Here is a 15,613-nt window from a genome sequence, read left to right on the forward strand (position 1 = left end):
TGTAGCCCCGGCTAGAATCTCAGGAGCTACAACCAAAAGGCTAGCTAGACCTCAGTCCCGCCAGTTCCGACATTAGCGTAGCCCCGGGTCTTCTCCAGACCTAGCAACACCCCTGCATGAAACCCTTGAATGCAGGCAGTCTACAGAAAGGGCTCACACGCCGACCAGCCCCAACCATGCCAACACCTCGGGCAGCCGTGTAGCCACAGCGCTGCTCAACTACGCGGACTGTCTGCAGGTGCCAGCACTTCAGAAGTACTGACATCTGCAGACGGTATCAGGTGAAAAGATCTCATTCTGTTTTCCAAATGAGAAAAATGTGTCTTTCTAAATCGAACTGTCATGTCCCTTCGCACACGAGTGAGCACAGGAGCTATCAGGCAGGGCCAGGTTGGAAGACCGAAGACACAGCTGAAGCGGATACGTGTGTTCGTTTTGGCGTGTGTGTGTCTGGGAGTGTGAGTGTTTGGGATGGGGATTTGGGATGTGGTTTTTCGAGGAGAGCTGGTGGAGAAGAAACCCTCAGTTTTAAAGATAGAGGGTGGGGAACTGGAAGAAGGAGGGTTGGGGGGGTGAAAACCCCCAAAAAGTGAAATATGTTGAATATTTCACCAAATCGGCAGGAAAGAATCACATGGAACCCTGCAGACAGCCAGTGTAACCGTAGCTTCAGCTAAACTCCAAAACAGGAGGAGCCTCCGGAGCTCAGTCCAAAACAGGAGGAGCCTCTTGTTTCGGAGCTCAGTCCAAAACAGGAGGAGCCTCTTGTTTCGGAGCTCAGTCCAAAACAGGAGAAGCCTCTTGTTTCGGAGCTCAGTCCAAAACAGGAGAAGCCTCTTGTTTCGGAGCTCAGTCCAAAACAGGAGGAGCCTCTTGTTTCGGAGCTCAGTCCAAAACAGGAGGAGCCTCCTGTTTCGGAGATCAGTCCAAAACAGGAGGAGCCTCCTGTTTCGGAGTGCAGTCATCACGCAGCAAGCATCCCTTTCATTCAAGGAGCCTGTCGTTTTTAACCATGCAGCACATTGAACGAAAGGTCTGTCTGCTGCGTGAGAGCTCACTGGTGTCACACCTTTGGTGGCACCCAGCCGAAAGGGACTTAACACACCATAGGTAATAATGCCAGTGCGCCCCAGCTCCCCTACTTTCACCTGCCCACCATTGGCGAGAGGGGGCTCTTGTTAGGGTGTGTGGCCTAAGTACACACACATATTCAGGCCACGCCCCTAATGAGAGCTCCCCCTAGATTTAGCATCCTACTTAATCCACTGGATGTGGGAGAGGGAGCAGCTCGGTTCCCCATTCCCAAACTGCCCTTGTCACCTTCTACCATGCCGTCACTGAGCCAGGGCAGGGCGCTCGCAGTGCCGGGTAACCCTCTTCAATGAGGACAGCGATGGGACGAGTGAACTGGGAGAATGCCCAGCATACCACCTTTGGGACAAGCTTCACAGAGCCAGTGCTGGTCTCCATAAACTCACCTCCTTCCAAGGCTTTGTCACAGACCCCTAATTTACTTGACGCCCCATGATGACGCTTCAACGGCACAAGAAACAGAGGCAGAGTACATGTGTTTGGTGCGGTGTATTCGGGGTCACTTACCTTCTTTGTGTTCTTTTGGTCTTCTGGGTGGTCAACGTGTCCAGCAGATGGTGGCCAATCAAGATGAGAAAACAAAGGGTTAAAAGTACACATGTGTTAGAAAGCCACCATATTGCTACTGTTCCTTCTACCCCTCTCCTTTCCCGTTCTATTCCTGCCCTGGCACATTTCCACACTTTGAAGCAACCCTAAGGTGGCAATGGTGGCACTGAAGTAATCATGCAGTGGTTTCTACTAGAATGAAGCACATGGCTGGATATCAGCCGTGGCATTAAGGGGCAGTCGAGGGGGGGGGGGGTGTCTGACGTCTTACTTTGCACCTCCAGTAGGGGGTGACAATTGAAACAAAAATGTGCTGGAGCAAATGATGGCCATGAGACCAAGTAAAGATGGCGGAATGAGATGGAAAGACCACTGTTTGGTTATCCTGTGTCTACAGCAGGGGTCTGCAATCTTTGGCTCTCCAGGTGTTTGTTTGGGTTGCAGCTCCCATTGGGCCTAGCTAGCATAGTCATTGGTGAGGAGTGGAGAGGTGTGGGATGCATGTTTGGGTGGCAGCTCCCATTGGGCCTAGCACCCATAGTCATTGGTGAGGAGTGGAGAGGTGTGGGATGCATGTTTGGGTGGAAGCTCCCCATTGGGCCTAGCCAGCATAGTCATTGGTGAGGAGTGGAGAGGTGTGGGATGCATGTTTGGGTGGAAGCTCCCATTGGGCCTAGCCAGCATAGTCATTGGTGAGCAGTGGAGCGGTGTGGGATGCATGTTTGGGTGGAAGCTCCCATTGGGCCTAGCCAGCATAGTCATTGGTGAGGAGTGGAAAGGTGTGGGATGCATGTTTGGGTTCCGCTCCCCATTTGGCCTAGCCAGCATAATCATTGGTGAGGAGTGGAGAGCTGTGGGTGGCAGATGCATGTTTGGGTGGCAGCTCCCATTGGGCCTAGCCAGCATAGTCATTGGTGAGGAGTGGAGAGGTGTGGGTGGCAGATGGATGTTTGGGGGGCAGCTCCCATTGGGCCTAGCCAGCACAGTCATTGGTGAGGAGTGGAGAGGTGTGGGATGCATGTTTTGGTGGCAGCTCCCATTGGGCCTAGCCAGGATAGTCAATGATGAGGAGTGGAGAGGTTTGGGATGCATGTTTGGGTTCCAGCTCCCCATTGGGCCTAGCCAGCATAGTCATTGGTGAGGAGTGGAGAGGTGCGGGTGGCAGATGCATGTTTCGGTTCCTGCTCCCCATTTGGCCAAGCCAGCATAGTCATTGGTGAGGAGTGGAAAGGTGTGGGATGCATGTTTGTGTGGCAGCGCCCATTGGGCATAGCCAGGATAGTCAACGGTGAGGAGTGGAGAGGTGTGGGATGCATGTTTGGGTGGCAGCTCCCATTGGGCCTAGCCAGCATAGTCATTGGTGAAGAGTGGAGAGGTGTAAGATGTATGTTTGGGTTGCAGCGCCCCATTGGGCCTAGCCAGCATAGTCATTATTGAGGAGTGGAGAGGTGTGGGTGGCAGATGCATGTTTAGGTGGCAGCTCCTCATTTGGCCTAGCCAGCATCGTCATTGGTGAGGAGTGGAGAGGTGTGGGTGGCAGATGCATGTTTGGGTGGCAGCTCCCATTGGGCCTAGCCAGGATAGTCATTGATGAGGAGTGGAGAGGTGTGGGATGCATGTTTGGGTGGCAGCTCCCATTGGGCCTAGCCAGCATAGTCATTGATGAGGAGTGGAGAGGTGTGGGATGCATGTTTGGGTGGCAGCTCCCATTGGGCCTAGCCAGCATAGTCATTGATGAGGAGTGGAGAGGTGTGGGATGCATGTTTGGGTGGCAGCTCCCATTGGGCCTAGCCAGCATAGTCATTGATGAGGAGTGGAGAGGTGTGGGATGCATGTTTGGGTGGCAGATCCCATTGGGCCTAGCCAGGATAGTCAATGGTGAGGAGTGGAGAGGTTTGGGATGCATGTTTGGGTTCCAGCTCCCCATTAGGACTAGCCAGCATAGTCGTTGGTGAGGAGTGGAGAGGTGTGGGATGCAGGTTTGGGTGGCAGCTCCCATTGGGCCTAGCCACGATAGTCAACGGTGAGGAGTGGAGTGGTCTGGGATCCATGTTTGGGTGGCAGCTCCCATTGGGCCTAGCCAGCATAGGCATTGGTGAGGAGTGGAGAGGTGTAGGATGTATGTTTGGGTTGCAGCTCCCCATTGGGCCTAGCCAGCACAGTCATTGGTGAGGAGTGGAGAGGTGTGGGATGCATGTTTGGGTGGCAGATCCCATTGGGCCTAGCCAGCATAGTCATTGGTGAGGAGCGGAGAGGTGTGGTATGCATGTTTGTGTGGCAGCGCCCATTGGGCCTAGCCAGCATAGTCATTGGTGAGGAGTGGAGAGGTGTGGGATGCATGTTTGTGTGGCAGCGCCCATTGGGCATAGCGAGGATAGTAAACGGTGAGGAGTGGAGAGGTGTGGGATGCATGTTTGGGTGGCAGATCCCATTGGGCCTAGCCAGCATAGTCATTGGTGAGGAGTGGAGAGGTGTGGGATGCATGTTTGGGTGGCAGCTCCCATTGGGCCTAGCCCGCATAGTCATTGGTGAGGAGTGGAGAGGTGTGGATGGCAGATGCATGTTTGGGTTCCAGCTCCCCATTTGGCCTAGCCAGCATAGTCATTGGTGGGGAGTGGAGAGGTGTGGGATGCATGTTTGGGTTCCAGCTCCCCATTTGGCCTAGCCAGCATAGTCATTGGTGAGGAGTGGATAGGTGTGGGTGGCAGATGCATGTTTGGGTGGCAGCTCCCATTGGGCCTAGCCAGCACAGTCATGGGTGGGGGGCAGCTCCCATTGGGCCCAGCCAGGATAGTCAATGGTGAGGAGTGGAGAGGTTTGGGATGCATGTTTGGGTTCTAGCTCCCCAATGGACCTAGCCAGCAGAGTCATTGGTGAGGAATGGAGAGGTGTGGCATGCATGTTTGGGTGGCAGCTCCCATTGGGCCTAGCCAGGATAGTCAACGGTGAGGAGTGGAGAGGTGTGGGATGCATGTTTGGGTGGCAGCTCCCATTGGGCCTAGCCAGCATAGTCATTGGTGAGGAGTGGAGAGGTGTGGGATGCATGTTTGGGTTGCAGCTCCCCATTGGGCCTAGGCAGCATAGTCATTGGTGAGGAGTGGAGAGGTGTGGGATGCATGTTTGGGTGGCAGTTCCCATTGGGCCGAGCCAGCACAGTCATTGGTGAGGAGTGGAGAGGTGTGGGATGCATGTTTGGGTGGCAGCTCCCATTGGGCCTAGCCAGGATAGTCAACGGTGAGGAGTGGAGAGGTGTGGGATGCATGTTTGGGTGGCAGCTCCCATTGGGCCTAGCCATCACAGTCATTGGTGAGGAGTGGAGAGGTGTGGGATGCATGTTTGGGTGGCAGTTCCCATTGGGCCGAGCCAGCACAGTCATTGGTGAGGAGTGGAGAGGTGTGGGATGCATGTTTGGGTGGCAGATCCCATTGGGCCTAGCCAGCAGAGTCATTGGTGAGGAGCGGAGAGGTGTGGGATTCATGTTTTGGTGGCAGCTCCCATTGGGCATAGCCAGGATAGTCATTGATGAGGAACGGAGAGGTGTGGGATGCATGTTTGGGTGGCAGCTCCCACTGGGCCTAATCCTAGCCAGCATAGTCAATGGTGAGGAATGGAGAGTTGTGGGATGCATGTTTGGGTGGCAGATCCCATTGGGCCTAGCCAGCACAGTCATTGGTGAGGAGTGGAGAGGTGTGGGATGCATGTTTGGGTGGCAGATCTCATTGGACCTAGCCAGCATAGTCATTGGTGAGGAGTGGAGAGGTGTGGGATGCATGTTTGGGTGGCAGATCCCATTGGGCCTAATCCTAGCCAGCATAGTCAATGGTGAGGAATGGAGAGGTGTGGGTGGCATAAGACTGGTCTAGGTTCTAAAGTGTTAAACATGCTACCAGTTTCCGCTCCAGGCGGTATGTATGGTTGAGCATATTGCCGGTAGGGGGGTCACTCTGCCGGAAGGTGGCCATCCATATTTGTGCAGAGAGTCTCCTTCTGTGTGTCCAACGTTGGCATGGGCGTGCTGGCTGTGGTGGGCATGAGATGCACCACAGATGTGCGTATCTATGACTTCACTGCTGTGTGCGATTGGGTTCTTACATCTGCCTGAAGAAAGGCCCCCCATGACAGTTCGTGAGATTAGGGAAGTAAGACCCTGTTTATGGGGGCACGAATTGAGTGCAGACAAGAGCGAGTGAGTGAGCAAGTCAGAGCATGAGTGACCTATTGATTGAGGGAGTGATTGAGTGTGAGAGTGATTGTGTGATTGTGTGAGTCAGCCAATAGGCCAGTAAGCGAGTAGTGTCCGAGCTGAAGATTCCCTGTGCATCGATGTAAATGCATAGAGAGAAACATGCAAAGAATGCAAAACTCATGCCACTGAACATCTCTGCTAATGTACATCCAACGTGACCTGCAGAGCCCACTGCAATTCCAACACTGTGCAACTGCTCACAGCTCTGTGCAAGCACCTCAGTCACGACCTGCAGCACCCACTGCAATTCCAATACTGTGCAACTACACACAGTTCTGTGCAAGCACCTCAATCATGACCTGCAGAGCCCACTGCAATTCCAATACTGTGCAACTACTCACCGCTCTGTACAAGAACCTCAACCATGACCTGCAGAACCCGTTGCAATTCCAATACTGTGCAACTACTCACAGCTCTGTGCAAGCACCTCAACCATGTCCTGCAGCATCCACTGCAATTCCAATACTGTGCAACTACACACAGCTCTGTGCAAGCACCTCAATCATGACCTGCAGAGCCCACTGCAATTCCAACACTGTGCAACTGCTCACAGCTCTGTGCAAGCACCTCAGTCACGACCTGCAGCACCCACTGCAATTCCAATACTGTGCAACTACACACAGTTCTGTGCAAGCATCTCAATCATGACCTGCAGAGCCCACTGCAATTCCAATACTGTGCAACTACTCACCGCTCTGTACAAGAACCTCAACCATGACCTGCAGAACCCGTTGCAATTCCAATACTGTGCAACTACTCACAGCTCTGTGCAAGCACCTCAACCATGTCCTGCAGCACCTGCTGCAATTCCAATACTGTGCAACTACTCACAGCTCTGTGCACGCACCTCAATAATGTGACCTGCAGAACCCACTGCAATTCCAACACTGTGCAACTACTCACAGCTCTGTGCAAGCACCTCAACCATGACCTGCAGCACCCACTGCAATTCCAACACTGTGCAACTACTCACAGCTTTGTGCAAGCACCTCAATCATGACCTGCAGAGCCCACTGTAATTCCAATACTGTGCAACTACTCACAGCTCTGTGCAAGCACCTCAATCATGACCTACAGAATCCACTGCAATTTCAACACTGTGCAACTACTCACAGCTCTGTGCAAGCACCTCAGTCATGACCTGCAGAGCCCACTGTAATTCCAATACTGTGCAACTACTCACAGCTCTGTGCAAGCACCTCAATCATGACCTACAGAATCCACTGCAATTTCAATACTGTGCAACTACACACAGCTCTGTGCAAGCACTTCAATCATGACCTACAGAATCCACTGCAATTTAAACACTGTGCAACTACTCACAGCTCTGTGCAAGCACCTCAACCATGACCTGCAGAACCCGCTGCAGTTCCAACACTGTGCAACTACTCACAGCTCTGTGCAAGCACCTCAATCATGACCTGCAGAGCCCACTGCAATTCCAATACTGTCCAACTACACATAGCACTGTGCAAGCACCTCTAACACGAAACGCTTAGCTCTTTGTCAATCCCCTACTCCTTCTCAAATACATCGATCTACCAGGAAGCCTTGATCCTGAGCTAATTATCCAAGATGCGCCCCGATACCTCCAGGCGTGTTGAGCCCTATAAATAAATAAACAAACAAGCACACAAACAAGATATCCAAGTGCTGGAATCTTGGTAGGTCTGGCAGTCCACCACAGTTGTGACCTGCAGAACCCGCTGCTATTCCAATACTCAGAGCAACACTCAGCTCAACGTTGGCCTTCAGCACAGAGGCCCAAGCGCAGCTCTGCCGCAGCACCCCAATTCTCTCATAGAGCCCAGCACGCTAATGCAGTGCTGATACCCGCACACAGCTCTGCCGCAGCACCTTTGTTTTGCTGTGCAGCGCCACTTTACATTCTGCTCAACAAGTGCACTCAATCCTGAATGAAGTCACCCAGTCTTCATCAGAAGTCAAATGAGGGCCCGGCGGGTACCCATATACGTCCCCCCCTGGGGTTATTTGGGTGCGGCTGGTGCCAGAGTGTCCGCTATCCCAGTAAAAAAGGGGTCAGGGAAGGTTCGGGAGCAAGCGATGGTTGGGACTAGTTAGCATTTTATTGTAAGCTGTGGCCTGTCAAATTAAAGCAACCTTTTCCACTATACGGGAGTCTGGGGATTTTGTGCAGTTTAGCCAAGGCAGGACTAATGTTGCAAAACCAGCACTGTAGCCATTACTGTGTCCTGCCAGTTCACATGCTGATATTTTCTTGGCTTGATACCCAAAGATCCAGCCATAGACCTCTATCCTGGCCTCTGGCACCACCATACTATCCTATGCCAACCCCTCTTTCCATGGCTCTTTGCAAGCTTCACCACATGCCCCTTACCAAAGATCTGCCCTGGGAGAGACTATTCGAACATCTCTCCTAATAACTGTGCAAGGCATTTTACATCTTGGCTCCTACCTTGACCAATCTCAGTCTCCTGGGCGTCCACTGCAGTTGGGTTCTCTTTCCCAGCATAGCGCGGGTTATCCAGCTCACTCAAGCTGATGTTCGTTCGGAAACTGCCAACGGAAACTAAATCTGAGAAACAAAGAAAAATGAAGGAAAGAAATTAAAGCAACTTTGCAAGAGTCATAGGGCATCATCACAGGCTGGGCAGAGCGGCAAAAAGGTGGCAGTGACGCTTTTAACGCTGCATTACTGCTCTGCCCATTCCCGAATTTGGGCAAAAAAGCTAGAGATTTCCACCCGTTTTCAGTGCTACTAGCACCAGAGCTTTTACAACCGGCGGTAATAGTGCCAAAGAAGCCCATAGGGTCCTACGGACTATCCAATAAATTCGGAATTACTGCCTTACCACTACTGGGGATCCGAGTAGCGCTAACGCTATTGGCCTTGGCAGTATCCCGGCGTAATTACTGCCGGGATACCGCCAAGCCCCTGATGAGGCCCATCGTCTACCATGAGACTTCACGATTAGGCTCCACCGCAAAGTTTCATCCCCATGCGGCAAGTGTGAGAAGCTCTCACTGCTCACAGGAAGGGGAGGAGTCAGACTTTACACCTTTGAGTCGGACATCTTTCAACAGCACAAATGCACCGCTTGCGTAACCTCTCCTAAGGACTGAATGAATGAGAGCACTAATAGCGGTCCAAAGGACCAGTATGACTTCTATATGGACAGTCTTGACAAACTACCCTCGATTTGCCAAATCGCTTCATCCCATTGTGGATTCTTAGCCAATTCTATTTGGTAAAAACCACTCTGTGAACTAAGGTCCATCCAATCAATTTTAGTGCTTCTACTTGAAACTGGGATTATATTGTATCACCATTAAAAAAAAAAATAGAAAGAAAAGTCATAAAATCTTGATTCTGAAGGGGTAACTGCGGGACTGTGTAAGCTTCTCTGATTTCGAGCCTGTAGAAAAAGTACTTTTTGACCTATTTGCATAAAATAATGAAACATTTAAAAATGAAGATAAAATAAATGTAAGATTTGTATTAAGAACTAACCAAAAGGAAATATGGCTGTGAACACTGGTATTTTAAAGGTATGGTAAAAAAAAAAATGGTGTCTTTAATTACGAAATCAAAATGATTGTTAAAAAAATGAAATGATATGTGGAATTGACACATGAAGAACAGGGGTCCATCTGATAATGTCGCCATGAAAAAGTAGGTAGGTTACATTTCTTTCCTGAGCCTTAAAAACTGTTACCCAAATATTATAGGGAAATGTCGCCACCTGGTGGCTATTTTAATGACGACATTATCACTGGATACCAAGACAAAACAATGCTCTACCAACTCCTACCTAAATGTTCACAGCCACCATGACATTTTTTACCCAGTTAAAAGGCCTATCGGACAATGAGTGAAGGAGGTGTTTTAAATCATGCAGAATCTCCACAAAAGATTTACATTTTATCTTATTGTTTAAAGCGCGGACCTACCTTGAGAATAGCGCAGCCCGGCACAGAGTGGGTAGCTGGCATTTGGATTGGCATCTTTTAACAGTAGCGCAGCACTGTGAGGTCCGTGCATCCATTTGAATGAGTGCTTGGTCAGGTGTTGTTGAAAGAGCCATGTTTTGAGAGATTTGTCAAATTGGAGAGTTGTGGGGGCATTCCGAGCCAACAGTGGGATCGAGGTCCAGAGAGTGGGTGCATCAAGAACCCCTCACTAGTCCCATGATGGCTCTCAACCTTAAAAGTGATTGCCTTTGACTTTAGCAAAGTATTTGAAATGCGAAAGGGCTCAGTTGGAAATTGTTGCTGTAACTCCTTCATCCTGGGATGTGGTGCTTATCTCACACGAGATAATTTCTATTCAAGCACTAGTGTACTAGGGTAAAGTAGGGGAGTGGGTGCCCAAATAAGCCTGAGTACATGATCAGAGCAAAGCGAGGGGCATAATGGGGGGCTGCTGGCACCTAATCTGCGGCATTGCATAAGCCCCGAGGGTGCCATCACTATTACCACGAAACACCAAGCAAACGAAGGCCCCCAAAAAAGCTTTTGGCACAGGTGTTGTTGTGGCAAGGCACCAACGCATGCTGCTACTCGAATGCCGCCTCGGCGAAGGACTGAAGCTGTGTGGAGAAGGAGTGGGTGGCGGCAGGTCACACGCAGGACGGAAGGGAGGGAGGGTGAGAGCAGGAGAGGTGAGGATAGCAGGCAGGTTCCCAAAGCAGCGTACAGAGGAGGGAGCATCACAGGGCTACTGCATGAGAAAGCAGGAGGCATGCTCACTGTATAGGGTGGGACTCAGCGAGGAAGGCTGGAGGGATTCCACGAGGCTACCTGGCCCATTAGCAGCCTGGGAGGGGGCGCTGGCCAATCAGGAGGCTCGTAACGCAGGCTGTACTGTATGGTAATGCCTGGGCATGCCAGTGCCCCCTTCCCCACCCCCCTTCACCACTTAGCACCCATGTAGTTTCCGACACAGGTGCTAATGGTGTCCTTTTTGCAAAGGAAAAAAAGAAAGAAACTTAACATTGTTGCACGGCCCGTTCTGTGCAGCGCTGCTGTCGGCCAAGAACATATTGCATGCTGATGACGTCACAGTCATCAACATGTAAAAATGACTTCACTGCCAGCAGCAGTGTGCAGTGCTGAGCCCCATACAAAGGTAAGTTTCTTTAACGAAACAAAAAAACATCATTAGCACCCGTGTGGAGAATTACACGGGGGCTAATGGCGATATTAACCTCGGCAGCGGTCCGACCTTCGGTAACGGCACCACCACCCTCATTAAAGACCCTTGCTTCGCTCGTGCCCTTAACGTGAGCAGCGGGGCACCTCGGTTAATATTGCCTGATCATTTGCTTGAAATACTCACTGCTGATTGGTTGAGCCAATCCAAACGTTCTAGAAAGGAAACCAGTTCTATGTATTACCACTTGTCAAGCGCACATACAACATAGAGAGGTTTCTTGGCTTTGGACAGATGAAGGGAATGAGTTAACAGCTGAATGTCAGAGTAGAGAGTGATGTTTTAAATGTAAGATGGATATCAAAAAAAGGTGAACAGGAGCACAGATCAAGGGGAGAGATTTCCAGAGTGATAGGATAGGAACTGAGAAGGAGTGGCCCCCAATCTTGGTACATTTGGATCCAGTAATGACTAGAGGTTTGCAATTAGAAGACTGAAGACTTCTAACTGCGTGAATGGACTTTAATACCAATACAGAGAAGAAAGGTCTATGACCGGAAACATATTGGGTTTCAAAGAGCACGTGCTGGCTGATCGTTGCCCGGTGACGTTTATTCAGAGAACTGGTCATGTGAGAGGAAAGACGTAGAGCAACAAGGTGCGCGCAGTGGTTTTGAGAATTGGAAGATGCTGTGACTCAGAAAACCAGAGAACTAGGTTGAGAGAGGTTTAGAGAGGTTGAAAGAGTTGCAGTAATCATGGCGAGATTTGATATGTGCCGAAGAGGCGGAGATACTACCAGATTGAGAATGGAAAGGGGAAGATAGACGTAATACCGTCAAGATGATGCGATACACTCGCAAAGATAGACGTAATGCCGTCAAGATGATGAGATACACCTAAGAAGAGTGATGTAATGCAGTCAAGATGATGAGATACACCCAAGAAGATGGACGTAATGCCGTCAAGATGAGGCGATACACTCGCAAAACTGAACGTAATGCTGTCAAGATGATGAGATACACCCGAGAAGAGGGATGTAATGCAGTCAAGATGATGAGATACACCCAAGAAGATGGACGTAATGCGGTCAAGATGATGAGATACACCTAAGAAGAGGGATGTAATGCCGTCAAGATGATGAGATACACTCGCAAAGATAGACGTAATGCCGTCAAGATGATGAGATACACCCAAGAAGATGGACGTAATGCCGTCAAGATGATGAGATACACCTAAGAAGAGTGATGTAATGCAGTCAAGATGATGAGATACACCCGAGAAGAGGGATGTAATGCCGTCAAGATGATGAGATACACCCGAGAAGATGGGCATAATACCGTCAAGATGAGGCGATACACTCGCAAAGATGAACGTAATGCCGTCAAGATGATGAGATACACCCGAGAAGAGGGATGTAATGCAGTCAAGATGATGAGATACACCCAAGAAGATGGACGTAATGCGGTCAAGATGATGAGATACACCTAAGAAGAGGGATGTAATGCCGTCAAGATGATGAGATACACTCGCAAAGATAGACGTAATGCCGTCAAGATGATGAGATACACCCAAGAAGATGGACGTAATGCCGTCAAGATGATGAGATACACCTAAGAAGAGTGATGTAATGCAGTCAAGATGATGAGATACACCCGAGAAGAGGGATGTAATGCAGTCAAGATGATGAGATACACCCGAGAAGAGGGATGTAATGCAGTCAAGATGAGGAGATAAACCAGAGAAGATGGACGTAATGCGGTCAAGATGATGAGATACACCCAAGAAGATGGACGTAATGCCATCAAAATGAGATACACCAGAGAAGATGGAAATAATGCCGTCAAGATGATGAGATACACCCAAGAAGATGGACATAATCCCATCAAGATGATGAGATACACCTGAGAAGATGGACGTAATGCCATCAAGATGATGAGATACACCCGTGAAGAGGGATGTAATGCAGGCAAGATGATGAGATACACCAGAGAAGATGGACGTAATGCGGTCAAAATGAGATCCACCAGAGAAGATTGACATAATGCCATCAAGATGATGAGATACACCAGAGAAGATGGACGTAATGCGGTCAAGATGATGAGATACACCCAAGAAGATGGACGTAATGCCATCAAAATGAGATACACCAGAGAAGATGGACATAATCCCATCAAGATGATGAGATACACCAGAGAAGATGGACATAATGCCGTCAAGATGATGAGATACACCTGAGAAGATGGACGTAATGCCTTCAAGATGATGAGATACACCTGAGAAGATGGACGTAATGCCATCAAGATGATGAGATACACCAGAGAAGATTGACATAATGCCATCAAGATGATGAGATAAACCAGAGAAGATGGACGTAATGCGGTCAAGATGATGAGATACACCCAAGAAGATGGACGTAATGCCATCAAAATGAGATACACCAGAGAAGATGGACGTAATGCCATCAAGATGATGAGATACACCTGAGAAGATGGACGTAATGCCATCAAGATGATGAGATACACCAGAGAAGATTGACATAATCCCATCAAGATGATGAGATACACCAGAGAAGATGGACGTAATGCCATCAAGCTGATGAGATAGACCCAAGAAGATGGACATAATCCCATCAAGATGATGAGATACACCTGAGAAGATGGACGTAATGCCATCAAGCTGATGAGATACACCCGAGAAGAGGGATGTAATGCAGTCAAGATGATGAGATACACCCAAGAAGATGGATGTAATGCCGTCAAAATGAGATACACCAGAGAAGATGGACATAATACCATCAAGATGATGAGATACACCCAAGAAGATGGACATAATCCCATCAAGATGATGAGATACACCAGAGAAGATGGACGTAATGCGGTCAAGATGATGAGATACACCCAAGAAGATGGACGTAATGCCATCAAGATGAGATACACCAGAGAAGATGGACATAATGCCGTCAAAATGATGAGATACACCAGAGAAGATGGACATAACCCCATCAAGATGATGAGATACAACAGAGAAGATGGACATAATGCCGTCAAGATGATGAGATACACCTGAGAAGATGGACGTAATGCCTTCAAGATGATGAGATACACCTGAGAAGATGGACGTAATGCCATCAAGATGATGAGATACACCAGAGAAGATTGACATAATGCCATCAAGATGATGAGATAAACCAGAGAAGATGGACGTAATGCGGTTAAGATGATGAGATACACCCAAGAAGATGGACGTAATGCCATCAAAATGAGATACACCAGAGAAGATGGACGTAATGCCATCAAGATGATGAGATACACCTGAGAAGATGGACGTAATGCCATCAAGATGATGAGATACACCAGAGAAGATTGACATAATCCCATCAAGATGATGAGATACACCAGAGAAGATGGACGTAATGCCATCAAGCTGATGAGATAGACCCAAGAAGATGGACATAATCCCATCAAGATGATGAGATACACCTGAGAAGATGGACGTAATGCCATCAAGCTGATGAGATACACCCGAGAAGAGGGATGTAATGCAGTCAAGATGATGAGATACACCCAAGAAGATGGATGTAATGCCGTCAAAATGAGATACACCAGAGAAGATGGACATAATACCATCAAGATGGTGAGATACACCCAAGAAGATGGACATAATCCCATCAAGATGATGAGATACACCAGAGAAGATGGACGTAATGCCATCAAGATGATGAGATACACCCGAGAAGATGGACGTAATGCCATCAAGATGAGATACACCAGAGAAGATGGACATAATGCCGTCAAGATGATGAGATACACCCAAGAAGATGGACATAATCCCATCAAGATGATGAGATACACCTGAGAAGATGGACGTAATGCCATCAAGATGATGAGATACACCTGAGAAGATGGACATAATGCCGTCAAGATGATGAGATAGACCCAAGAAGATGGACATAATCCCATCAAGATGATGAGATACACCTGAGAAGATGGACGTAATGCCATCAAGCTGATGAGATAGACCCAAGAAGATGGACATAATCCCATCAAGATGATGAGATACACCTGAGAAGATGGACGTAATGCCATCAAGCTGATGAGATACACCCGAGAAGAGGGATGTAATGCAGTCAAGATGATGAGATACACCCAAGAAGATGGATGTAATGCCGTCAAAATGAGATACACCAGAGAAGATGGACATAATGCCATCAAGATGATGAGATACACCCAAGAAGATGGACATAATCCCATCAAGATGATGAGATACACCAGAGAAGATGGACGTAATGCCATCAAGATGATGAGATACACCCGAGAAGATGGACGTAATGCCATCAAGAAGAGATACACCAGAGAAGATGGACATAATGCCGTCAAGATGATGAGGTACACCCAAGAAGATGGACATAATCCCATCAAGATGATGAGATACACCTGAGAAGATGGACGTAATGCCATCAAGATGATGAGATACACCTGAGAAGATGGACGTAATGCCATCAAGCTGATGAGATAGACCCAAGAAGATGGACATAATCCCATCAAGATGATGAGATACACCTGAGAAGATGGACGTAATGCCATCAAGCT

At 48.9% G+C, this 15,613-nt stretch overlaps 1 protein-coding gene across 4 annotated transcripts in view; it reads right to left on the reverse strand.

Annotated features, from left to right (window-relative positions):
- Positions 1 to 15,613, reverse strand: part of LOC138520840 (polymeric immunoglobulin receptor-like) — a 102,171-nt gene that overhangs the window by 8,029 nt on the left and 78,529 nt on the right. For 3 of the 4 annotated variants that reach the window (XM_069633195.1, XM_069633194.1, XM_069633193.1), the window contains exons 9-10: positions 8,325 to 8,444; positions 1,600 to 1,622 (exon numbers count right to left, since the gene is read on the reverse strand). In XM_069633195.1, the coding sequence (XP_069489296.1) occupies positions 1,600 to 1,622; positions 8,325 to 8,444 (143 nt within the window). The remainder of the gene's footprint in view (positions 1 to 1,599; positions 1,623 to 8,324; positions 8,445 to 15,613) is intronic. The other variant, XM_069633196.1, reaches the window with a different exon arrangement.

This window comes from Ambystoma mexicanum, chromosome 13 (assembly GCF_040938575.1).
Source record: "Ambystoma mexicanum isolate Mex_15411 chromosome 13, UKY_AmexF1_1, whole genome shotgun sequence".
Taxonomy (NCBI): Eukaryota; Metazoa; Chordata; class Amphibia; order Caudata; family Ambystomatidae; genus Ambystoma; species Ambystoma mexicanum.